General features: G+C 52.9%; 1 protein-coding gene across 1 annotated transcript in view; it reads left to right on the forward strand.

The window, feature by feature from the left end:
- Window positions 1-23,787, forward strand: part of LOC122384924 (lachesin-like) — a 163,445-nt gene extending 139,658 nt beyond the window's left edge. Inside the window, exons 5-10 of the mRNA XM_043372757.1 lie at window positions 6,446-6,601; window positions 12,448-12,576; window positions 20,934-21,071; window positions 21,185-21,334; window positions 21,616-21,846; window positions 23,354-23,787. Of these exons, the coding sequence (XP_043228692.1) occupies window positions 6,446-6,601; window positions 12,448-12,576; window positions 20,934-21,071; window positions 21,185-21,334; window positions 21,616-21,846; window positions 23,354-23,502 (953 nt within the window). The 3' untranslated portion in view covers window positions 23,503-23,787. The remainder of the gene's footprint in view (window positions 1-6,445; window positions 6,602-12,447; window positions 12,577-20,933; window positions 21,072-21,184; window positions 21,335-21,615; window positions 21,847-23,353) is intronic.
- Window positions 23,788-25,026: the final 1,239 nt, after the last annotated feature.

The following is a 25,026-nucleotide window of genomic DNA, read 5'->3' on the forward strand; positions in this document are numbered from 1 at the left end:
ACGCAGACGTCAAACGGCTGGAGTCTGTGACTTGTGTGAGGCGGAAGAGTCACGATGTGGACTCCGTTGTTCTTCGCCAACATCAACACGTTGAGACTGACGTGGCTTACATGGTTGTCCAGCACCAAGACTACTGGATTCTCCTTGCTTGCCCCAGTGTGCTTCACTACGTGCTCGATCACCTTCTCGAAGTTCTCAGGTGTCATCCAGCCGCTGCTGTGACACAGATGCAGTGATCCTTCCGGAGTGCCTTCCATCAGGGTCTCCCGCAGAGTCTTTCTTGGGAAGACGTAGGCGGGGGGAAGGAATGACCCAGCGGCAGTCACTACGACACACATCGTGACCAGTTCCCCCCTCTCGGCAGACGTGACCTTTCCAACCTGCTTTGTTCCTTTGCCAGCAATAACCTTCGCAGGTTTCTGGACAGTCGTGAATCCTGTTTCATCTAGATTTAGAATCATCATGCCTGACACTCCAGTCTGTTTCAGAATCCAAATCAGATTTGTGAAGAATTCTCCGACGTTGTGCCTATTGAAGGCTCCAGCTCGTGCGATTGATGTGGCCTCTGGCTTCCGCAGCGTCAGCTGGGGATTCCTATTCATAAAGGCCTTCATCCACTCACGACCAGCTTCTTCGTTTTCAGTCCAGGAGGCAGGAAACTGTTTGCCGTTTTTGACTGCCATCTGGTAGGCGACTTGCCGCGTTTGTTTATGAGTCAGTCCATGGAACATCTTTGAGCACTGTGTCAAGTAGTCACTGAGGACCTCCTCCTCTTCAACAGTGAATACCTTCGAATGACTGTAGTTGGGCTCCAGACGGACTGAAGGATCAGTTCTGTGCTTTGAGACATATCTCGCAAGAACGCTTTTGCTGACAGCATGGGCTTCTGCAGCTTTTCTTAGACTCATTCCGCCTTCTACAACATCTTTGACGGCCAGAAGCATTGCATCGTGCGAGACGTCCGCGTATCCTTTTTCCTTTCTGACGTATACTTGAGGCATGATTCTGCAAAATAGAAAACGTTGTCAGTTGCCTATATGTGTGTGCTCGCGCGTGCGTTCGAATGTATGTGTGTTCGCCTTCGAATGTAGGTACCTATGTATGTAGGTATACAGATTACCGATGATGTTGGCTTTTATGTTTTTATGAGTAAGATTGTATTTTAAGGTGTTCTTGTCTATTTATTCATATCTACATTGTGTATTTGTATTGTATAGGTATATGCAGGAGAATTGGGACACATTCAGGAGAATTGGGACACTTGCAGGACAATAGGGACGAGTGTCCCAATTCTCCTGCAGTGCACACTTGCCATTACGCCAACATTTTCTCCATTTGTTGATTGATCTATAAAACGGTAAGTACCAGGAATAAAAAGAAGCATGTATGAGGCAACAATGACAGATAAGTGAAAGAAAGGATAATTTAACATGAACAGCACACACAACTTGATATAACACTGAAAAATCTAGTTTTTTGACACTCACCCCGTGCAGCGTTCCTGCGCGGCGGAAAAGGAAAGCCGCTGCTGTCCACCGTTGCGCGATACAAAAAATGAAAGTGTGAGCGCGCGACTGGCTACCCGCAGCCTTCCGTCTTGAAGATATTTAACTGTCCCTATTCTCCTGCGTCCCAATTCTCCCGCCTCTCCCTTATGTTTTTTAATTACAAAAATATATTTTTGATTTTTTTTCAAAAAAAAAATTGATTTATCGCAAAAAACGGAATATATGTGATAGAACACACACTGATGAACTACTCTAGCTAGTTATAGCCCAATGTCTTCAAAAATAGCCAAGTTATTTGCATTATTGTCAAAATTTTACAATTACATGTTTTTCAAAACCATTTTTCAGTACGTTTTTGACATCATACAGCAATATAAATGGCACCATCGTGTTTCTGAGCTCACATTGCATCTGATAGGCACCTTTTTTGTTGAAAAATTCCATTTTCAAAATTTGACCTTTTCTGACCTGAAAGTGACCTGACCTCCAGTAACTTCAGCTGAAAATAACCTCAAATGACACAGACGACATTATTTTCGAAATCTACGAGTAAAATGGACCATAAAACATGCGTCACGTGACCGATACATGATGTACAATTTTCGTGACTTAGGATGACCTGGCCTAGACCTCAAAAATTTAAAGTAAAAGTTTGGTACCCTCAGGGTATCTAAGCCATATATCAAGGAGTGCGTAAACCAAAAATGAGCCTGATCGGACTGGTCAGCCGGCCGCCAGAGCCTAAATTGTGAGCAAGAAAAAATGCCGATAATTTTTACTTTGACCTGACCTGTGACGTCATCGGTGACCTCGAGGTCAATGAAAATAGGTTTCGTTCGACAGTTTTTCCAGGGCTATCAGACACCGTTTGAATTTTGACGATCGGCCCAGTAATCTCGGAGATAGGAGGGGCGCTCTCCAGAGCCTCCCCCCTCAGTCACTCGCGTTATGGAAAATACCCCAGTCATGCGCGGGTTAAGTTCATCGGCCAACGAGCCCAACTCAGTGAAACAATCAAAAGTCTTTTAAGTGTCTTTGCTACAAAAAAAAATCGTTTGGTAAAATACGTCTAGAGGGTGCTTAACCAGATACGCTAATACTATCGTGCTGTCTTTGTTGATTGCACGGACTTTGTGCGTGTATTCGCATTTCCGGCGGGCTGATGAAGACCTCCCACAGCACCGCTGCCCAAGGTGATACAGTGCAGTGGGACGTGTGCTGGGTGGCTACTGGCTGGGTGGGTCAGAGATGGCAGGGAAATAGTCTTGATCCAGCGGGTCGACTGAAGATCCCAGTGGCAGCACCAGGGTCCAGCGGAACGGTCGGCCGTTTCACCGGCGTACGGATGGGTAATTATCCGCGGTTCAGCCGCCGCGCCGGAGTCGACGGCCCACCACTGCCACACACGCCATCTTTTATGTATTGTCCGCAAACAAACAGAATCAGACGGTGACAGCAGCGAAGACGGATGGACAGTTTACTTTCACGGAGCGCCGCGTGCCGATCAATTATACACGCCGGCTGCCCATCCCGCCCTCGGCAATTGATTGCGGTGACAGCCGTCGGGCATTAATTAGGCCAACTTCACTGTCGAAGCAGCAATTAACGCCTCCCTTGTTGGAGAGTCGCGCTCCAGCGCCAGTGCCGCTCAGTTTTACAAGTTTTATCGCAAAGTTGGCCAGAACAGTCGTGATATGAATTCGACGAGGAAAACGGAATTTTGAGCCTGCGAGGATCACGTAATTGGAACCAAACTGCAGCAAGTGCACTGCACACTGCACCAGTGCACCAGCCACGGTTTCGAGGAGAGGTAATCGGATCAAAATAACACGATCCTTTTTTTGTTTTCTTAGTTATGAAATAGTTACTTAAACCAGCTGAAGATCACCAAAAGCCACGACAGTTTGCTGAAAAAGCAGTCTGATTTCGCGGATATCTGCCGACAGCCGACCCCTGCCCCATGTCGCCGAGGCGGCGTGGTCATTGACAGGGTAGTCCACCGTCTCCGCAGACGGTGGACCGTCTTCCCACCGTCTTCCCATAAAATATCAGCTGCGTGTGACTAAACTGATCTTCAGGGACTGTCCTCAGCGAGAGCGGGGCAATGCTGCATGGTATTTGTCATTGCTCGGGCCCCAGCTCTTGCTGAGTCTGTAGTCGAGGCATGGATGGTAGAAGTATTTATCTCTTTGTGCTTACTGTTAACCCGGCCGGGCCCGGGGGTAATCCCAACCACCGCAGCCCGGGGGGGGGGGGGCGTTTTTCGCCCCCCTGTCTAACTCCGTAAATAAGGGAGCTACGGAAACAAAAGCGATACCAAGCGAAAGGTCCTTACGAGACGATTCTAAAGCACCTAAAATTTATGACCTCAGGTGAATTTTCAAGGTCAGAGGTCAAGGCCAAAGGCAAAGACCGGCACATGTGTAGTGATCTCAAAGTAAGCCTTCTAGAGGACGGCAGGCTGCATCAAACCGGCAAACTTGGGTGTCAAACGAAAGAAGAGAATCTTAGGATTCCGAAAATGTGCTCAAAATCAAAGGTGGCAAGGTCAAGGTCAAGGTCACGCTCAAAATTGACCTCAAACTTGGCACTTTTTCGCACATCTTGCGTGCTAACTTCCAAGATGTTTTGAAATGTTTTGAGGCTTATCAGTTCCCTATTTGTGGTTCTTACGATAAAAGGCTGCTCAAAGGTCAAGGTCACAGAAGAGTATCCCTGCTAAGTGCTAGAGGCTATTTCACTGATTCAAGTTAGTAATAATAAATAAGACAATTTTCCCATCCGGAAGATCTAAATGAAGGTTTAGAGGAAAATAAATGCCAGATTCGTGATCAGCGGGTACAAATCCATCTTAAACGACCTTTAATGTGTCAAGGTCAACCAGAGGTCATTCGAGGTCACATGAGGTCAACATAAAACTTGACCTTTTCCGAACAAAATATATATCATTCGACGCGGCTTGACAAGGCGAATGCGATGGTACCACTGCCGTAGCTCTAAGACCATTTTTGTCGAAGTTATTTGCGAAAAACTAAAACCACATTTCGGGGTCGTTGACCTGACCTCTGACCTCAGGTCACAACTATTTTTCTATTTTTCTCTAGGTCAAACGCTACACAACCGTGCTCGTAATTTGTCTTTATCTCTAAAACTCTATTTTTAGCAGCTTTTTGAAGTTTGCGTCTGTGACGCCGTGCAGGGGTCTAGAAAAATGAACCTTGTGACGTCATCAAGGGGGCTAGGTCCAAATTTTTTACTTCAGAAGATGTCAAATTGATAGGAGAAAAGGTAAGTACAAGGTACTGAAAGTTTCGCTTTCCTATCCCTAAGCGTTCGGGAGCTATCGCAAATATTCGCCGGGGGGGGGGGGCGAAAAACGCCCCCCGGGCCCGCGAGGGTTAATTTTTGCTTTCGTCGTCACGCAACTTTCGTCACAGTTGATAAATGTTGTGTTTTTACACAGATTTATCATGCGTGCCGCCAAGTTTTACCTGTTATCGGGCTTGTTTTCTGATTGAAAATTGGTCGAAAATAAGTTTGTACAAGTTCACTTAAAGGGACCCTCCCACCTTAACATTAGTTTTGAGTTGAGATAGCCAAATTGGTGGCCATGGCCTGAAAATCCCGGTTTGGGCATTTACAACTTCGAAAAATGCTTTAATTCGGAGATATGGAATTTCAAACTTACAGTTTTCGGATTCTAAGGGGCTAATGCATTGGTATGCCCCCTTAGAATTTGTGACGTCAGCGGAGATCTAACGATTTTTAAATCTTTTACTAAAACGTTTGGCAGCACGCGGTGGTATATGCTGCTTTGCGCGCAACAAATGCCGCACTTTCAAATAAAGTCGCTAGGAACAGCGGAGATCCCAAAAAGTAAACAAAAGTAAAAGTCTAATATCTTGAAAACCGGTGAATATTTTTCGATGAAATTTGGTAGATATTCATTTTTGCTCTTTCTGAACCGAGCGACATCACTTTCATGCCAATTCATTAACTTTTTTGAAGGTGGGAGGGTCCCTTTAACGCTTACCATGTAACAGGTAACTTAAAGGGACCCTCCCACCTTCAAAAAAGTTAATGAATTGGCATGAAAGTGATGTCGCTCGGTTCAGGAAGAGCGAAAACGAATATCTACCAAATTTCATCGAAAAATATTCACCGGTTTTCAAGATATTAGACTTTTACTATTGTTTACTTTCTGGGATCTCCGCTGTTCCTAGCGACTTTATTTGAAAGTGCGGCATTTGTTGCGCGCAAAGCAGCATATACCACCGCGTGCTACCAAACGTTTTAGTAAAAGATTTAAAAATCGTTAGACCTCCGCTGACGTCACAAATTCTAAGGGGGCATACCAATGCATTAGCCCCTTAGAATCCGAAAACTGCAAGTTTGAAATTCCAAATCTCGGAATTAAAGCATTTTTCGATGTTGTGAGTGCCCAAACCGGTATTTTCAGGCCATGGCCACCAATTTGGCTATCTCAACTCAAAACTAATGTTAAGGTGGGAGGGTCCCTTTAACGTAATGACACTGATGTTTTCTGTTGTATGCTATTCGATTTTATTGTGGCTCTTGGTTCAGTTGGTACGGCGTCAGTTCAAGAATTGGGGCCTCGGGGCGGAGCACCCGGAGCACCCCATGGATTCGATTCCCTGTGTCGCCTGTCCCTTAAACAGTCAATCCTTCTTCCCTGACTCATGATTGGGGTGGAATATCACAATGGCGAAACATACTAATAATGTCAGGGAACTTTCCGTAGCGTTGGCAACAAACGCATATAACTTGCCAGACCTGAAGGCTACAAACACTGCGGCAATTTGCAAGGACAGTCGGACCACAAACAATATGCCTGGCAGCGGATGTATCTGTGCAGTTAATCGGTGTTAAAAAGGTATCTATTTTGAGTGAGCTCAGATGTTTCATTTTGCCAACAGAGCCGCCGGACATTGTGCTCAAAGAGTCGTCCGATGATATGAGCCTACATGAAGGCGAAGATGCGATTCTCCGGTGTGTCGCCAGGGGCTACCCCAAGCCGCTCATCAAGTGGTTCAAGGAGGACGGCTCCGGACAGCCCCTGGTCTCCAGCCCAGGTGAGTGTGATCGGTGTACCCACAGTGTAACCCCAGTGTAGCGGCGCGCCACGTCATCAAAGGCCAGGTGAGAGCGCTCCCACACTTACCACCCAATTACCGCCAGCTAGCCTCGCCACACATGCTGCGCTGAAATCAATCCATCTCCCACTCAGACCTGCATCCCGGCGGCCTCTTTACCAGAAGTTTCAATAAAAGTGAAGGAGCAGATAACCTGATTAATTCAATTCAGACGGCTGTTTGCAACAAGCCTAGGTTTCTACATACGGCTGTTTTCTAGCCATTACAAAGCGTATTTGGAAATTGCAACAACGACGAGCGTCGCTGGTTGAAATTCATCACTTTGGTGGTGGATAATTGATATTAGGGGAAGTTGGGGCAATGCCGGAGTTGGGGCAAAGCCGAAATTCGAGATATTTCGAAAACTGTACGACATGGGTGCCACCTGTCAGTGATGCACTGAAGCTTAAGTGACTACCAATTATCGCATGTTTGTTACGAGTCGTCATTCGGAATTCTTCGGCTGTGAGGGCGCCAAGAGCGTTTTCAAGGTACGTTTTCCTTGTACTACATGCGCCTTTCAAGCAGCATTTCTTACTCATTATGCTACCGTTTGTCTGGCCAATTCGGTCAAGTAATCTTCAGCATGTCTTTGCATAAGTGTGCTGCCTATTTGAAATTCATACAGCACGTTGAAAAGTTATGGGCCTGCAAATGAAAGTATGGCTGGCTGGGGTAATGCCGAAAACGTGCAATTACGCACGTTAAAGCACGCTACGTGGACTTTACTGCTGTAGAATAGCAACGCATATTTTTAGTCACACAAATTACACTTTCAACCGACACATCGGCCTGTTTCCTATAAGGAATGATTTACCTGGCCTTTTCTTATTATATCACACAATTATAACTTCCAGTGTGCACCAAGCGTCCTCAAACTAATAAAAAAGTGTCAGCTTTGATGAATTTTGGATAAAGTTTGAGATAAAATGGCAAAACATCAATTTCAGCATTCCCCGTAGATCATTTCTCCCATTTTCGGCTTTCCCGCAGTCCGGGGCAACGCCGAAAAAGTCACTTCTTTGATATTTTTAGTTTGTGAGCTTAACGGTATGCGAATTCATCAAATGCGCCTGGTATGTTTGAAAGGCAAAAGACTGGCCTCTCGAATGACGCCAACAAGAATAACTTATGTTGTCTACCTTGCGTGCTACGGGCGTCAGAAAAAAAGTATTCGGCGTTCCCCCAACTTCCCCTACTCTTATTTTTTTGTAGATTGTAGGCTGTCGGCTATAGGTTAGGCTAGATACGAATATTTTTCTATATTTTTATCTAAACTAACATATCCTTACCAATAGCCTACACTCTATAGCCTACAACCTACCAGCAATAGAAATTAGAAGTACCTAATATTATCTCACCACTAAAGTGATGATTTTCTACCAGCGATGCTCGTTGTAGCGCTTTCCAAACACGCCATTACGCCATTGTCCATTGCAAAATGGCTAATGTTCTTTTAACGGCTGCTATTACTAAAGTACTCAGCTTTACTATTTCTACTAGTAAAGGGTTATATAAATTATAATAGCATATAATGGCCCTTTTTACGACGGAAAATTTGGCATCTAATCTATTTGATTAAATCTGAAAACAAAGGAGGAAAGCAATCGCCATTCAATTCGAAAGGGTGAAAACCCCACTATTTAACAACTACTTAACTTTCTCAGGTGCCAAACGGATAAACGGATCAAAGGTGCCCAATGTTTCATCGTGAAAATTGTTAATAGGTACCAGTATAACGCCTTTTGGGGCGACTAACGGAGCGAGCGAGAGGGTGGGCCTTGCACGTGCGAAATTGCGAGGGGGTATCTCCAACTGACTTGTGCATGGCACCCTACTAACCGGTCTCTAGCGATGTGCCAAATTTGGGCACAATCGGCCCGGCCGTTCTCGAGATCTGGAAGCGGCACCCTGCACGTGCGCACGTGCAAAATGGGTCCCAACTGACTTGTGCACGGCACCCTACTAACCGGTCCCTAACTGTGTACCAAATTTGAGGGTAATTGGTCGAGCCGTTCTCGAGATCTGGAAACGACCCCTGCACGTGCGCACGTGCAGCAGCGCCCCAACTCTGGCACATGGATATGCAGTGCCCAGTGGGTACTTACCTACATGCCAACTTTCAGCGCAATCGGCCAAGTAGTTACCACTTACCGAGATATTGCAACAATTACAAAACGGACACCTCTTCGTTTTGCACGTGGCACGTGCATAAGGGGTCACCCACATGCATCAGGAATAGTCCAATACTTGGTAGAAGGAATGAAGCTACCCTACAAAAATTACCGCGTGTAAATCGGTCAAGTGGTTGCTGAGATATAAGCCTCGCAAAAGCGTGACCACGGCCGGCCGGCCGGCCGGCCGGAAGGAAAGACTACGCTCGCTTCGCTCGCTCCGTAACCAATTTCGGCCGATTATAGTTGTATCTTATTTGCCGGCACTCTCAGAGAGATCATTCGGGACTCGCGGACCGCGGTTTGAAATGATAAAGCATTTTATGTATGTATGTGTATTGTGTGTTTATGACAAAATTGCGATGATGTATGTCACCAAATATTACTATTAGAATAACTGCGCGTAGATCGATATATGGCCGTTATGCTGTTCATGTGTTTGGTTAGGTACATTTTGTTATTTAATTGACTGTTCCGCTTTCTTTTAGATTCGGTCATTCAAGAATGATTATTTGTATAAATAGGTATCAGAAAGTGTGTTCTTCGTGAGTACGATGATATACAGTACATGATATATGTAGGTATAAGCAAATATTTAAATATTAAAAGTGTCCTGATTTGTTGCTTCTTACTAGTTAATTTTCCTCAATCTTCCAGACAATCTCCATTTAGAAATCACTATTGAAATGAAGGTACTTATTTCCCGTGAGGAGACTGATAATTGGGAGTAACCACCGGAGGGTGGTTTTGTGCGGCGGCCGCGCCGCTGAGATGTGGAGCCTCGCCGGCCGTCCGCCGCCGAGGAGGCCGGCGGGGACGGGGCGGGCACGACGGCTTACTTTCGGCGGCTGGTGCGCGCAGCGCCGCAGCCGCCAGACGTCGAAAGACGCCATAAATCGACCAGACAAAGGGCAGCCGGCTCTATTAGTGTAATTGAATCGGGGCGGGCCAGGTGCGAATACGTGTCTGGGGAGAGCGGCCGTCTGACTTGTCCGGGCGCTGCGCCGCCGTCGGCAACTGATGAGCCTCTCTGCCGCCGTGCAGCTGAGGGCGAGGCGCTCGGCGGCGGACGGTGTCGGACCGCCGCGCCGCGAACGGCTGCCGTGCCGGAGCACTATCAGGCTCCTCATCTGGGATCAGGAGAGCTGCCGCTGGCGGCCAGAAGGACTTTTTTAGAGGGTGCTGATCAATACGTCACTGGTGATCGTTTTGCTATATAAGGATCAGTGTCACTCAACACGCAGAATGCACATTCAAAATAAAATGAGACACTGCACCTTCGTTGCCGTTAGAGGCGCTGTTTTGCCACTCTCGATGATTTTTTTTCGACTTCTTACGGAACACGATAGCGAAGGATAACTGATAAATACCTACATGACCTTTTATTGTCGCCAACCGCTTTTAAAGGTCGGATCAGATCCCTGACCTAGCAAGTCATAAGTGAATCTCTGCACGGTCCAAAAATGGTATCCTTTACAACTTGTGAATTTCGGATTTTTTCATAAAGGTCAGCTGAGGTCATATCGGTCACGTGACAACAAGCTCACCCTACCAGAGTCGATAGGAAAATGCAACTTTCTTTTATCTCCCGAAACTCCTCCGTCTCCTCTCCGTCTCCACTCTCCGTCTACGTCCCCGTTTCCGTCTCCGTCTCCGTTTCCGTTTCCGTCTCCGTCTCCGTCCCTCCTTTCCTCCCTCTATCCCCTCCATAGTCCATCTCTCTCTCTCTCTCTCTCTCTCTCTCTCTCTCTCTCTCTCTCTCTCTCTCTCTCTCTCTCTCTCTCTCTCTCTCTCTCTCTTTCTCTCTCTCTCTCTCTCTCTCTCTCTCTCTCTCTCTCTCTCTCTCTCTCTCTCTCTCTCTCTCTCTCTCTCTCTCTCCTCCCTCTTTCCATCATTATTATCTCTGACTTTGCCTGCTGAGGGACTTTTCTGACGCAGACGCCCTACAAATCTCTGCCAGCAAAGTGATATAAACTTGCCTAGTTTTTCGTGTAACACACTTACCTGTGGACGCAATTTTTTCTCGCTATGGGCCCGGGCGCGTCCGCTAGATAATTACATGTGACTCCCGGGAGAGTTGAGTGCCCGAGCCGCCGCCCTGTTGAGAGTGTTTTCTTGTTACCTGAAAATGACCTCCCGCGGGACGGCGCAAAAGCCGAGGGAGGGCGGCGCGCGGCGCGCCGGCGGCCCGGTGCCCGCCGGCGATCGGTGCGCCCTCCGTGATCGCTGCAGCGGCCGCGCCGGGCCGATCAAAAACCGCGCACCGGTCGCCGCCGACACGAGTTGGCTCTCTGGGTCGCCGAGTGGCGCCGCTTTTTGCTGTCGACAGGTTTCGGTACTGATCGAGACGGTCAGGAAAGACGGAAATATCGGCTTCCATTGAGCTCTGACCAGTGTTGGCTGGACGTGGAGTAGGTCAATGGAGGGATGATAACACAGTTGGCCGTCCAACACCTCGTTGTGGGTATAAACGCCAGCCATGCGATGGTTTATTTAAATCTATCCGTTCGCGAACAGACTGAATCTTGTATCTGTGAGAAATGGCAATCCGGTCAGCCCTTGGCTTCAGGCTGGTGGCTACAATTTAGTTCATTTGATGTCATCTCCTCCCGCTGCATAAGCGATAGGTAGGTATACGATATTGATGATAACATGATTGTTGCTGAACTGCCGATACAATGCTAGTTTCGTTATTTTTCTTTTTTTCTGAAGCAATTATCAGTACCTAATTATTTTTGTGACTTCTTAAAGGGACTATCCCACCTTCTAAAATGTTGTTAAAACCAGTTAAATTGTGCCCGACTTTATAGATTGGATGACCAGGGTCCAGGAACACGGTTCTGGCATTTATTTTTAATTAAACATCTTAGGCTTCCCATATTCCAAACACAAACTTTCAAACATGTGACGTCACAGCCCAAAATTACCTCCTTCCCCAGGCCACATTACTGTCATAAAGCTGATTCTTTTTACTCTGTAGGCACCACAACAAAGTTCAGACCAAGTTTTAAGCGATTTTTCAACGAACAAACCCATTTAAATCAGAATGACTAAACGAGGTGACGTCACACTAACGGTCGCTCCATGTTGAAGATAGGGCCTTGTACAAGGCCCATTTTCAAATGAAGGGAACGAATTTCTTCAACACCAAGAGGCCGCGGGGGTTGCAACCTACTACCTAGATAGATAGTGGTTTCTGAACCTCGCCGCAAACTTGGCTATCTCAACTCAAACCCCGTGTTAAAGGTGGGATAGTCCCTTTAAACATACATTCAATTAACTAATAATGTAACGCCGTTTGTCAGCAGTAACCCCAATAAAAGACGTGTTTCATTATTATGTGATGTTCAGCAGAAGTGGTTTGTTAAAAAGTATCCTCCATAGACAATAAGAGCGCTTACCAGTTCCCGCAGCTCGCTGTCCCCGGGGATCATTGCCCCGCCGCTGTATGCCGCTGACCGCCCGTCCCCAATTTACAGACACGGGCTGTTCGATGTGCCTACACCAACCGTAACGTGCTACACAGATCCCGGTAGCCATGTGGGCTCCATGTCGCGCAGCAGCTGCCCCAGTGTCGGCATATCGTCTCACGTGGCCTTTGTACGTCGGCAGGCATGACTGTGAACGACACGGACATCATTTTCACGCCCGTGCGCCGACACCACATGGCCGTGTACCTGTGCATCGCCTCCAACGGTGTGCCGCCGTCCGTCTCCAAACGGATCGTGCTTCAGGTGCAGTGTAAGTTCACACCATCTAATGGTGTATCGCCTCCAAATGGACCGTGCATGCTCTAGGTGCAGTGTAAGTTCACACCGTTTTAATGGCGTACCGCCGTCCGTCTCCTAACGGATCGTGTTCCAGGTGCAGTGTAAGTTCACACCGTCTTATGGTGTACCGGGCCCGCCTCCAATCGGACCGTCCTTCAGGTGCAGTGTAAGTTCACACCGTTTAACCCTCGCCCGCACATGCCATTTTCCCATCCTAGAACGCACATGGGGGGGGGGGGGTGGTTGCCACCCCCCCGCGCCATTTCGTTCCTGTTGGAGATAGAGCTTAGCGGTAAGACCAAAAAGATTCTTTGGGAAGAGACGAATCCAATGATACCCAGTTTTACCTTGTCAGGTCAGTCATTGACCTTCCAGGTCAGGTCAAACTAAAAATGTTGCTGTTTTGGGTCACCGTTGGATATCAAGTGCGCTGCTTATCATATACCGATGATGTTATAACGTGAGCTCTTTATTCACCACCAAAGCCGCATTGCGTTAAACTTCCTAGAGCGCCAAACACCGATCGCTACTACCACAACCGCGCTCCGCGCGGGCCGGCGGCCGACTCTCTCGAACCCCGCGTCTGCGCGCCGGCGCCGCCAGTGGCGTCGCCAGGCCCCCGGGCAGGGGGGAGCAAATGGCGTCGCCAGGCCCCGGGGCAGGGGGGAGCAGCTCGCGACACCACACCCTGCCGCCCTTAAAACGGAACACATTCACTTTAACCTGCCGCCCTTCAAACGGAACACATTCACTTTAAACTGCCGGCGCCGCCCTTCAAACGGAACACATTCACTTTAAACTGGAACGTGGAACAAACACATTCTAAACCGGAACGTGGAAACAAACACATTACGCGCCGGAACGTGGAAACGAACACATTACGCGTCGGAACGTGGAAACAAACACATTTTGAACCTCGGCGATCAGTCGCCTCGGGCACCTCCGGCGCCAAACACATTTTAAACCTCGGCGATCAGTCGCCTCGGGCACCTCCGGCGCCGAGCGGAACGGCGTTGCGAGGGGTCCGCAGTGTCCCCGCCGCCCCTGCCGCCGCCGTCACCGACATCACCGCCACCGCCGGTGTGACTGTAGCCGCTGAGGTCACCGGTATCACCGCCGCCGCCGAGGTCACCGGCACTACCGCCGCCGCTGACGGCATCACCGCCGCCGCTGAGGTCACCGGCACTACCGCCGCCGCCGGGGTCACCGGCACGGCCGTCGCCGCCGGGGTCACCCGCATCACCGCCGCCGCCGAGATCACCGGCACGGCCGGCTCCTCCCCGGTCACAGGCCTGACCGGCGCCGCCGGCGCGGCTGCCGTCACCGAGGCCATAGGCGCGATCGTCTCCGACAGGGCGCCCGGCGCTGCCGCCGGCGCCACCAGCCCGGTCACCGCCGGTCGTCGCTCTGACGTCACCGCCGGTCGTCGCTCTGACGTCACCGCCGGTCGTCGCTCTGACGTCACCGCCGGTCGTCGCTCTGACGTCACCACTGGTCGCCGCTCTGACGTCACCGCCGGTCGTCGCTCTGACGTCACCGCCGGGGCTGTTCCCTGGGTCAGCCGCCGCCGCCAACAGCTGGTCAACGTGGCGCGACCAGATCACGTGTCCCACGTCCACTTCATACGACACGGGACCGGGGCGGGCGACCACCGTGCCGCGGACCCACTTCTGACGACCGTCATACGAGCGGGCCCACACTGTAGCTCCCACGGCGAATTCCCTGCTCCGTCCGCCGGCCGTCTCACGCTGCCTGTCCCGAGCCGCCTGCAGAGCTGTCTCGGCGCTCGGAACCATGAGGTTCATCCGAGTGCGTAGGTTCCGCCCGAACAGCATCTCAGCGGGAGTCCGTCCAGTCGCGGCGTGGGGCGTCACTCTGTACGCCAGGAGCGCGCGTGACAGAGAGAGGTCCACTCCCCCACCGGCCGCCGCGCAGACTCGGAGCGCGTTCTTGACGGTGCCGACTGCTCTCTCCGCCAGTCCGTTGGACGAGGGGTGGTGCGGCGCGACACGAGTGTGACGAATGCCGTTTGACCGCACAAACGCCGCGAACTCTTGACTGGCGAACTGCGGGCCGTTGTCGGTCACCAGTTGCACTGGCAGTCCCAGACGGGCGAAAATATCGCGCATCACGGCCACCGTCCGGGCCGCCGTCGTCGTCTTCATCGGCACAGCTTCGATCCATTTTGTGTAGCTGTCGGCCATTATCAAAAAGGAATGGCCCAGCATCGGCCCAGCAAAGTCGGCGTGCACCCGCTGCCACGGGCCGTCCGTCGGCTCCCACGGGTGCCGTGTCGCTTGCGGCGGCTCAGCTCGCTTTGAGACGCACGCCTGACACCCGCGAGCCAGCGCCTCCAGCTCAGCATCGAGTCCCGGCCACCAGACAAAGCGCCTCGCCAGCTGCTTCATGCGAGTGCAGCCGAAGTGACCCTCATGCAGCTCCCGCTTGACGGTGTCGCGCAGGTTGCTCGGGATGACGACTCGGCCGCCCCAGAGCAGACAGTCGGCCTCGGTCGTCAGCTCCTCTCGGCGATTCTTGAAGGGAGCCAGGTCCGGGTCCACCACCGCCGGCCAGCCCGATCGCACCGCCGCCAGAGCGCGGGCGAGCACCGGGTCTCGGCGCGTGGCCACTGCTATCTGCTGCGCGGTCAGACACGGCCCCTGTTCGGCGATGAACATTACGCCGCCTCCGCCGTACGCCGCCTCCTCTTCTGCCGACAGCCGGTTCTCCGCCTCGTCCGGCACCGACAGACGGGACATCGTGTCCGCCAGCCTCATGTCCTCCGTCCGGCGCAGCTCGATCTTGTACTGGTACGCCGCGAGCTGCAGCGCATACCTTTGCATGCGAGCCGCCGCCAGAGAGGGCAGCTCACGGTCCGGGTTCAGGATCCTGGAGAGCGTCCTGTTGTCGACCACCAGGGTGAACGGCCGACCAAACAGGAACTGGTGGAACCGCCGCACTCCGAACGAGACGGCTGCGGCTTCCCTCTCCACCTGGGCGTACTTCCTCTCCGTCGGAGTGAGCGTTCGGGAGGCGTACTGTACCGGCCTCTCGAGCCCCTCGGGCGTCACTTGCATCAGAGCCGCTCCGACGCCTGTCGCACTGGCGTCCGTGACGAGCCGCAGCGGCAGCACGGGGTCGTACCGCATCAGGACCGGCGCCGTGGACAGCATGTCCTTCACACGGCGCACTGCCGCGGCGCACTCCGCCGTCCATGCCCATTTGACGCCCGTCTTCAGTAGCGCGTAGAGCGGCGCTAGCACGGTAGACAGGTTGGGCAGCAGCCGCTGATAATAGCTGACTGACCCGATCAGAGATCGCAGCTCCTGCACGTTCCGAGGGTCAGGTGCTGCTGTGACGGCCGCCGTCTTCTCTTGCACCGGGCGCAGACCCGCCTCAGACAGTCGCCAACCGAGATACACCACTTCTCGGACTCCGAACTGGCACTTCTCTTTCTTGAGGCGGACGCCGTTGTCCTTTAGCCGCTCCAGCACCCGGTCCAGCCTGTCCATCAGCTCACGGTCACTGTCGGCGCCGATCAGCACGTCGTCCAGGTAACAGACGACTCCTGGAAGACCATCCAGCACCTGGTCCATGATCGCCTGGAACTGCGCTCCACAGGTGCTGATCCCGTACGGGAGACGGTTCATCCGCATCGCACCACGGTGTGTGGTCACGGTGGTCATCTCTCGGCTCTCTTCGTCCAGCTCACACTGGAGATAGGCGTTCCTGCAGTCCAGCTTGCAGAACTTTTTCCCTCGTATGCTGGCGAATAGCTCCTCCGGCGTGCGCATCGGATACTTCAGAGGCTGCAGCTGCGGGTTCACCGTGATCCGATAGTCCGCGCACAGCCGCACGCCGTCCTTCTTGGGGATGGGTACGAGCGGCGTACCCCATCCGGAGAAGTGTCCAGGAGGCACCTTCTCGGCGATCCCTTGATCCAGCCACTTGTCGAGCTCCCGCTCGATATCTTGCTGTAGCGCAAACGGCACCGGTCTGGCGCGTCGATAGACCGGTTTGGCGCCTTCCTTCAGTCTGAGCGCCACCTTCACCGGGATTCTGCCCAGTTCTTCTTTGAACACCTCACGGTGTTTGTCCATCACCTCCTTCAGCGTCGGCTGAGTCGCCACCGGGCACACGTTCAGCGTCTCCAGACCCGACGCCGTCCTCAGCGCCTTGATCCACTCTCGTCCCATGAGAGGTCGGTGAGAGCCCATGTCGGACACGACGAGTCGCAGCCGTGTCGCTCGGCCGTCCGTCTCCACGTTGACGTCGGCCTCGCCTCGCAGACGGATTTGCTGGCCGGTGAATGACGTGAGGTGCAGCTCACTCGGCCGCAGCGTCAGACCGGGGATGTGAGTCTCCGCGCTGATTATAGTCACCGGTGAGCCAGTGTCGATCAGCATGGTGAACTCCTGGCCGTTCACCCTGACCGTCGCCCACTCAGCTGCGGCTGGCTGCACGGCGCTGACTTGCCAGTCAGCCTGGTCGCCGTCCTGAACCAGCTTCACGCCAGTTCGCTGTTTGCCGCAGTCACGCTGCAGATGCCCACGCTCTCCGCACCGATAGCAGCGCGGCGCGCCGGCCCGCCATGGCCGCGCGCCGGCCTGCCGCGGCTGCCCGCTGTCCTGCCGTGGCTGCCCGCTGTCCTGCCGCGGCTGCGCACCGTCCTGCCGGGGCCGCGCGCCGGCCTGCCGCGACTGCGCGCTGGGACAGTGGCGCCGCCAGTGGCCCCGGCCGCCACAGCGGAAGCACGTGCCTGGCCCCGGGGGCTCGGTCGGCCTGACCCTCTCCGTCCGCTGCGGGCGTCGCACCAGGTGAACTGCCTCCCCGTCCGTCTCGGCCGGCGCCGGCGCCCCTGACAGCCGCGTCGTCAGATCCATCACGTCCCTGTGCGCCCGTGCCGTCCGCCGGACGTCCTCCAGAGAGAGGTCGTCACCCTTTAGCGCCGCCTCCCGGACCAGCTTCCTCTGTAGCTCACCTCGGCTGCCCAGGACGCATCGGTCTCTCAACTCACGGTCCACCTGCGCCGGCTCGTAGCCGCAGCGCAGGATTTGCGTCCGTAGTCTGCCCAGGAACTCCTCCAGACTCTCTTCCTGCTCCATTTTCATCCCTTGAAACTTTCCTCTTTCCGCCACCACATTATTCTTCGGCACCAGATACCGTGTTAGCTTCCTTTTCAGGCGAGCAAACTCGTCTTCTCCCTGTCTCTCGGCGTCCTCCTCAGGCAGTGAATCGCTGACATCGGCGAGGTCCGGGCCCACCAGGTGCAACAGGACTGCACACCGTCTCGCCGGCCCTTGAATGTCAACAGCGATCATATACCGCTCCAATGCCCGGAGCCACTTTTCAAAGTCCGTGCCTGGACGGTACGGCACCGCAGACACTATCTGCATCCCCGTTGGATCCATCGTGCCGCCGCGCTCTCACCAGCACGTCGTTCCGCCGGTCGGCTCGCCGCCGCTCCACCGGTCGGCCCGCAGCCGCTCCACCGTCGGCCCGCAGCCGGGCGTCACCGCTCACACCGGCCGGTCACCGCTCACCCGGCCGGTCACCACTCACCGCGCCGGTCACCGCTCACCGCGCCGCCCTGCGCCCGTACTTGGCGCTGCAGCTGCGGTTTCCCGCGCTTTTCTCGACGGGGGCGTCACGTGGTAGTGACGTCACACGCACGTCACCGCGCGCGCATGCGCACTCGCCCCACACCGCCCGGCCGCGCGCCAGCTCCCCGCCGAAATTACCCGCTTCGGGGACCAGGCGCCTCAAACCGCATTGAGGCCCTCTCCGCCGCACCGATCGGCCAATCACACGCGCTGCCACAGCTGCGCGTCACCCCCGGCCGACCAATCAGCGTGCAGCACGCCGACGCATGCGCCACGCACGCCACACTGCCGAGGCATCATGGCCGCCACGAATTTCGGCGATCACATGGGAAACCCTGCCGGGACAACGGCCGCCGCGCGACAGGCACACTACCAGCAGCAGCGCGAAAATAAAAATACTAAGCAATACTAAGCACTAAGCATTCGTACTAAGCAACGTTTGCGCCCTCACCGTCCGTGGCCTGCCCGCCCTCGCTGACCACCGCGCACTGATCACTAGCCCGTTTCGCCATCACTCGCAATCACAGCTCCAAGGCTTCACCTTGATCTGATCCTCGTCGCCAGGATGTTATAACGTGAGCTCTTTATTCACAACCAAAGCCGCATTGCGTTAAACTTCCTAGAGCGCCAAACACCGATCGCTACTACCACAACCGCGCTCCGCGCGGGCCGGCGGCCGACTCTCTCGAACCCCGCGTCTGCGCGCCGGCGCCGCCAGTGGCGTCGCCAGGCCCCCGGGCAGGGGGGAGCAAATGGCGTCGCCAGGCCCCGGGGCAGGGGGGAGCAGCTCGCGACACCACAGATGACGATGCCGTTTTCTGGTGCCAAGCCAGCTAGAACCTCTTTTTCACACTACCCGACCAGGTTTTTGCTGCTGAGGTCATTTCAGGTCAATTTAGGTCAAGGTCAATTATATGTGTTTGTATGTCTGTGTGTGTTTGTGTGTATACTGATGTGTGCACCGATTGTTTATGTGTCCATAATACATGAAATCATGATCTGAGAAGCTTTCACCAAAAATGCAGTAAAAAAACTTCACAAAAAGTAAATTCCGCTTGCCTAAAACGCAATTATATTAAATGACCTAGGTTGACCTTGACCTTGACATCTGTACATCGTCGAACAACATGTTCCATGATAGGTGGGAGGTAAGACTGGCAAAAAAGGCCGAAATCAAGGTGTCAAAAGCTCACAAGGCCCATAGCCAACGCAAGATGTTGAGAATTGGCCATTTGGGTCATGACATGACCTGAAAAACAAGGTCATATCTCCAAAACCAAAAACCACAGAAACTTGAAATTTTCAGTGGACATCAAGAAAGGATAGAGGAGCAGCTATACGAAAAATCAGCCTTCTAGCTCTAAAAATGTTGAGTGCAGAGCAGAAAGACTACCTGGGGGGGGGGGGGTGGCAACCCCCCCCCCCCATGTGCGGGCGAGGGTTAATGGTGTACCGCCTCCAAACGGACCGCGTGCTTCAGGTGCGGTGTAAGTTCACACAGTTTAATGGTGTACCGTCCCCAAACGGACCGTGTTCTCCACGTGCAGTGTAAGTTTACACCGTCTAATGGTGTACCGCCGTCCGTCTCCAAACGGATCGTGCTTCAGATGCAGTGAAGTTCGCTATACCCAAGGCTATACCTATCACACTGTGTATGAGCCGAACTGGCGCGCGACACGGCGCTCACCCCAGCGCGGCGTGTGTGGCCGCCATCTAAGTGGATGAGGGGATTGGACGCGCTGCTGGGTGTCCGCCGGGAGGCGAATATTGGTCCGGCGCATTGGCGCACGACCCATTGGGTCGAAATAAATGTTGAGCTGGCACGTCTTCAGGAGCCGGGTAATTGATCAACTGATTGCAGATAATTCATCTGACCACATAATGCTTTTTATGAGTATGCGTCGAACCTCACTGGACCCGAGCAGTTTTGTTTCGATATTATCCAAGTTAATTGTGAGATACAGGGTGTCCAGAAAAAACGGATACTATTATTTTTTGCTGTAATTCCGAAAATAAACACCGCACGTTTTAAAATGGCACATGCTTGTATTCGCAAAAATCTGGCAAAACAGACAGCATGTGCCACATGGCATGTAAACCCTTTGGTTAGTCGCGGCAGCTCCTCAAAGCAGATACTCAATGTGAGCGGCCTTCCGGCGGATCAGCTCCAGCACTAGCACGGTCGGCAGGTGACTGATGGTCATGTTGACCCTCTCGGAGGGCAGGCAGACAAGTTTCCAACGACGCATTACAGTGCTCATGAGTTTTGCCAAATCTTGCACTATAAGCACATGAAGTTGGAAAAAAATCGGCACGTGCGTTAATAAATGCGACTTAATTTCCGTAGTATCTTTTTTTTTCTGGACACCCTGTACCAATGATCCGTTGTCGGTTGTGGTTGCCACTGCTGGCCTAAGTAACATACTGCTGGTGCCCGGACCGCTGGGTCCCATGCTGTCGGTGGTGCGGGTGCCTCCAATCATTGTGCTGTTGTGGTGCCTGATCTTGTACTGATGGACTGATCCTGTGTTCCCGCCAGTCGTTGTGCTGTGCTGACTGGTCCTAGTCGCTGTGTTGTGCTGACTGGACTGCCGACTGATGCCGTGTCCTCGCTGCAGTCTGTGCTGTGCTGACTATTTGATACTGACTGACTGATGCTGTGTTTCCGCCAGTCTGTGCTGTGCTGACTATTGATACTGACTGACTGATGCTGTGTTTTCGCCAGTCGCGCCGCTGGTGAACGTCACGCAGCAGTTGATGGCCGCCGCCAAGGGCACCTCCGTGACGCTGCGCTGCGCCACCGAGGCCCACCCGACCTCGGTGGTCTACTGGTGGTCGGCCAACGCCGGCGTACTCTCCTCAGGTACGGCTCGGTCGCGCCGGCACCGACCCCTCCGTGAAGATGATGCTGAGATTGTTGTGCTCGATTTGCACGCGACTGCGCACCGGCTCGGCTGACGCGGTTGGTGTTTTCAGGAGTGAGATACAAAGTGAAGAACATAAGTCACGGCTATAAGCTGGAAATGCGGCTGCAAATACTCAAAGTGGACGGGTCAGACTTCACCACCTACAAATGCGTGGCGAAGAATCCGCACGGAGAGTCCGATGGCACCATAAGACTCACAGGTAGGTGTGGGCACCGAGTCACAGGAAGGGGTTGCCGACCTGTGAAGAGTAAATAGAGCGTTTTTGTCGCTTACCCTTCAACTTTGGTAGTTCATCCTCATGACATTGTCGACATTGTATTCGTGCTCGGTCTAAGAAAAAGTTTGCCAAAATTCTTTTTTTCGGGGGGGGGGGGCAGTCACCATTGTAACGTCACTGCATGTCCGTGTGGCGTGTAGACCTGTACTCTGTAGCTTGGTTGGGCTGCTGTCGGTGACGGCGGCGGCGGCCGGTGCCGGCAGAGCGGGCGCCCACGGACGCCGAGCGCCGGCTGCTGGCCGCCGGCCCGGACGCCGAGGAGGCGCGCCGCCGCCAGCTGCTGGCCCAGCAGGAGGCGGCCGCCGCGCGGGCCGCGCACAAACTGCGCGAACAGCGCCGCCGACAGGAGGAGCGGCGCCGGCAGCGGGCGCGCCAGCGACACCAGTCGGGCCCGTCAGCGCCGGACAGCACCGGCCGACACGGCCAGCGTCCAGGTAACGGCCATCGGCAACGGCTGCTGCCGAACTGTACACGAAAATACGTGACCTGCACGCCATATCACCGGCGAAGATACTCGATGCAATCCCAATGGGATCGATGAAAGGAACGCGCATCATTTCATAACGCTAGCATATGCATAATCGCTGTTCTTCAAACGGCGAATGGAAAGATTATTCCGCTTGACGAGCGTGGCACTGACAAAAAAGCGAACAAATGTCAACAGTATATTAGACACTATGTGATAGGTGATGCAACATTGCTGTAGTCCGGCTAGAGGCCTCAGTTTAAATTCTTACTCAATGGATTGCGACCAAATTTGCGAAGATGATGAGGCGTTGTCGATATGTGAAAATTGTATGAGGCGCACCCAATCGTTTAGTTTGCAAAGGCCAGCTAAGGTCGCCCGATCGATTACTTCGCAACGTATTTTGACCTACCCAATAGTCAATAGGCTTAGACCTACCTAACCGAACAGAGCCTGCGTGGCCAAGGTTGGAGGGGGGGGGGGGGGCGGTCCATCCGTCCGCTGTGTCGATTTTATAACCTCTGAAGGTCCCATGTAAGCCATAAGGTCACTTCTTTTGCACGTTGAGACTATTCTCCGGGATGCCCTTTTCGTTGGATCACCGCTCGGCGGGCCACAATATGTGCAAAGTTCGGCCGAGTGATCTTTGTTGACCTCTGTAGGTCAAAAGGACGGGATTGGGGCGAGCCTGTTGTGTCCCACTAGCTACGACACTGGAAGGTCAACTCGATGGCGAGAACACAATGGCTTGGGTAATTGGATCCCTGAACTACCTAACGAAATTTACGAGCATCATCAACTTCACATATATTCTTATCCCTGTAAGGCGGTGATTATGTTTTTTTTATTTGGTAGGTCCATGAACTACCACGGTTGTAAGAGCGATTGAGTTGTATTATAATGCTACCTGAAGGCAGGCCTACCACTAACTCGCCCTGAACGGGTAGCGTTTGTTTGTTGACCTGCTGTGCAGTTATGGTTGCTGCGTGCTGTGTTGTGTTACAACAAGTATATTTGCTGAGGTGCTGTGCTGTGTTGTGCTCATCGACGTTCTGTGCTGTGACGTGTTGTACTGTCCTTACCGGCGTGCTGTGCTGCTTGTTGACGTGCTGTGTTTTTGTTGACGTGTTACGTTGTTTTGTTTGGTAACGTGCCGTGTTGTGTTTATTAACATCTTGTTTGTTGACGTACTGTGCTGTTACGTTTGCTGACGTGCTGTGTTGTGTCATGTAGTTATGTTTGTAGAGGTGTTGTGCTAAGTGTTGGCGTGTTGTTGTTTGTTGACGTGCTGTGTGCTGTTTGTTGACGTGCTGTGTTGTTATGTTCGTTAAAGTACTGTGTTTGTTAACATGTTGTGCTATTTGTTGACCTGTTGTGTTGTTTGCTGACGTGTTGTGCTGTGCTCGTTGACGTGCGGTGTGCTGTTTGCTGACGTGTTGTGCTGTATTTGCTGACGTGCCGTGTTTGTGTGCCAGGTGGCGGCGCGCCGGCGGACCGACCCACCGAGGGACCGCCGCCCCAGACGGGTGCCGCCGGCGCGTCCCTGGCGCCCCTGCCGCTGTCAGTGCTGCTGTCAGTGCTGCTGCTGTTACTGCCGGCGTCAGCCGCCGGCCGGCGCTCGTGATGGCGCCGCCCCACCCCTGCCGTCAGCGCGCTCGGCGGGACGCGCCGGCACCCAATTGTTGTCAGCGAGTAGCCATGCTGTTCGACTCGTACCTTATCACACGGGCAGACCCCACCCCCATCTTCCAGATAGCTTCCGACGCAGAGCCATGGTGCAACGAGTAGGTCCGAGGACTCCCCCTTCCTGTAGTGCCGTCTGATTATATGAGAGAGAATGGAGGAGAAACAAGAACATTCCTGAACGTTCCTTTGTTGAATATGAAACAGTAATATACGATTTATTCAGTTCGATTGTTTTACATATCTCAACCACCAACTGACAGCCCGCCGAGGAGGGTTGATGGCGTTGGAGGTGCCATCGGCTTTGTCCAATTTCTTAAAATGTTAATAGTGTTGGAAGGCAACCCAAAGCGTTAAAACTGTCGCTCGTCACGAACTATCCCCTTGGGCAGCGCCAGCAAAAAACGATCGCCGAGGGGGCCCAACCCGTGCTCTCCCTACTGGAACTGCACTTTGTCTTACTCGGTAACCGGTGGACATTTTCTCCACGGAGCGCGTTGGGCGGGCATCTGGCCTTTACCTTACAAAAGCGTTAGCTCATTGTAAGTCACTGTATCAAAAAGTGCAATTTGCCAGGTTCCTTCACTGGTCAGGCCAAATATTGACTGGTTTCATGCAAACTTGACGCATAGGTTGACTGGTGTCGAGCTCCCGCCAACGAGCTCTAGCCGTGTACGAGACACGTACACGAATTAACATGTGACATATAAGTGCATGTATGGCCTAAAATTTTGAATTCATTTTAAAAGAGATAAAACGCAAACCGAAAGCAAATCGAACGACCGAACGAATCGAATTTCTTCGAAGATGCAAGGAAGAACAAGTTACGAATTTGATAATCCTCAACGAATTAACATCTCGAGACACGAAACATCTCGACAGGGCGCCTGTGCAGCCTGCACACTGCATTGCTTGCAGGTTGTTAAAAATTCCACGGTCCAACAGTTGCCGACTTTTTCTCCTAGTTAGCTTCAGCTGGGACCTGTTCTCGTTACCTACGTATGTGACGTGCTGAGTTATGACGAGTAGCATTAAATGGGACATCTGCCTGACCATATTGTTTCGTTGACTATCGTCTCGCTCCGTCTGCAGTCACCGCGGCCGGTGAGCTCGGGCCGTGACTCTGTCCTCCGGCTGCGCCGAGGCACCTGCAGCGCTCCCCGTTCGTCCGCTCCGTGCGTCGCTCCGGCAGTCCGGGTGTCATCTGATACAGAGAAGCGGCGATACTGCCGACGGCGCCGCATCCGCACGACCTCATTACCTCCTGGCACTATGAATGGCAACGGCCTCATTCGGCACACAATACGCAGAGCAATGTTTATGAAATTAGAGCAAATCGCGCCGTGCGGCTGGCGCCCCGGGGTGAGAACGACTGTGATTCTGAGTGAAACCGGCAGTGGATCCGGCCGCCGCTGAAACATGGGTCCACACACGGGGCTGGCGGAGCTCGCGAAAACATCTGCTA

This window comes from Amphibalanus amphitrite, unplaced genomic scaffold, assembly GCF_019059575.1.
Source record: "Amphibalanus amphitrite isolate SeventyFive unplaced genomic scaffold, NRLGWU_Aamphi_draft 000203F_arrow, whole genome shotgun sequence".
Lineage (NCBI taxonomy): Eukaryota > Metazoa > Arthropoda > Thecostraca > Balanomorpha > Balanidae > Amphibalanus > Amphibalanus amphitrite.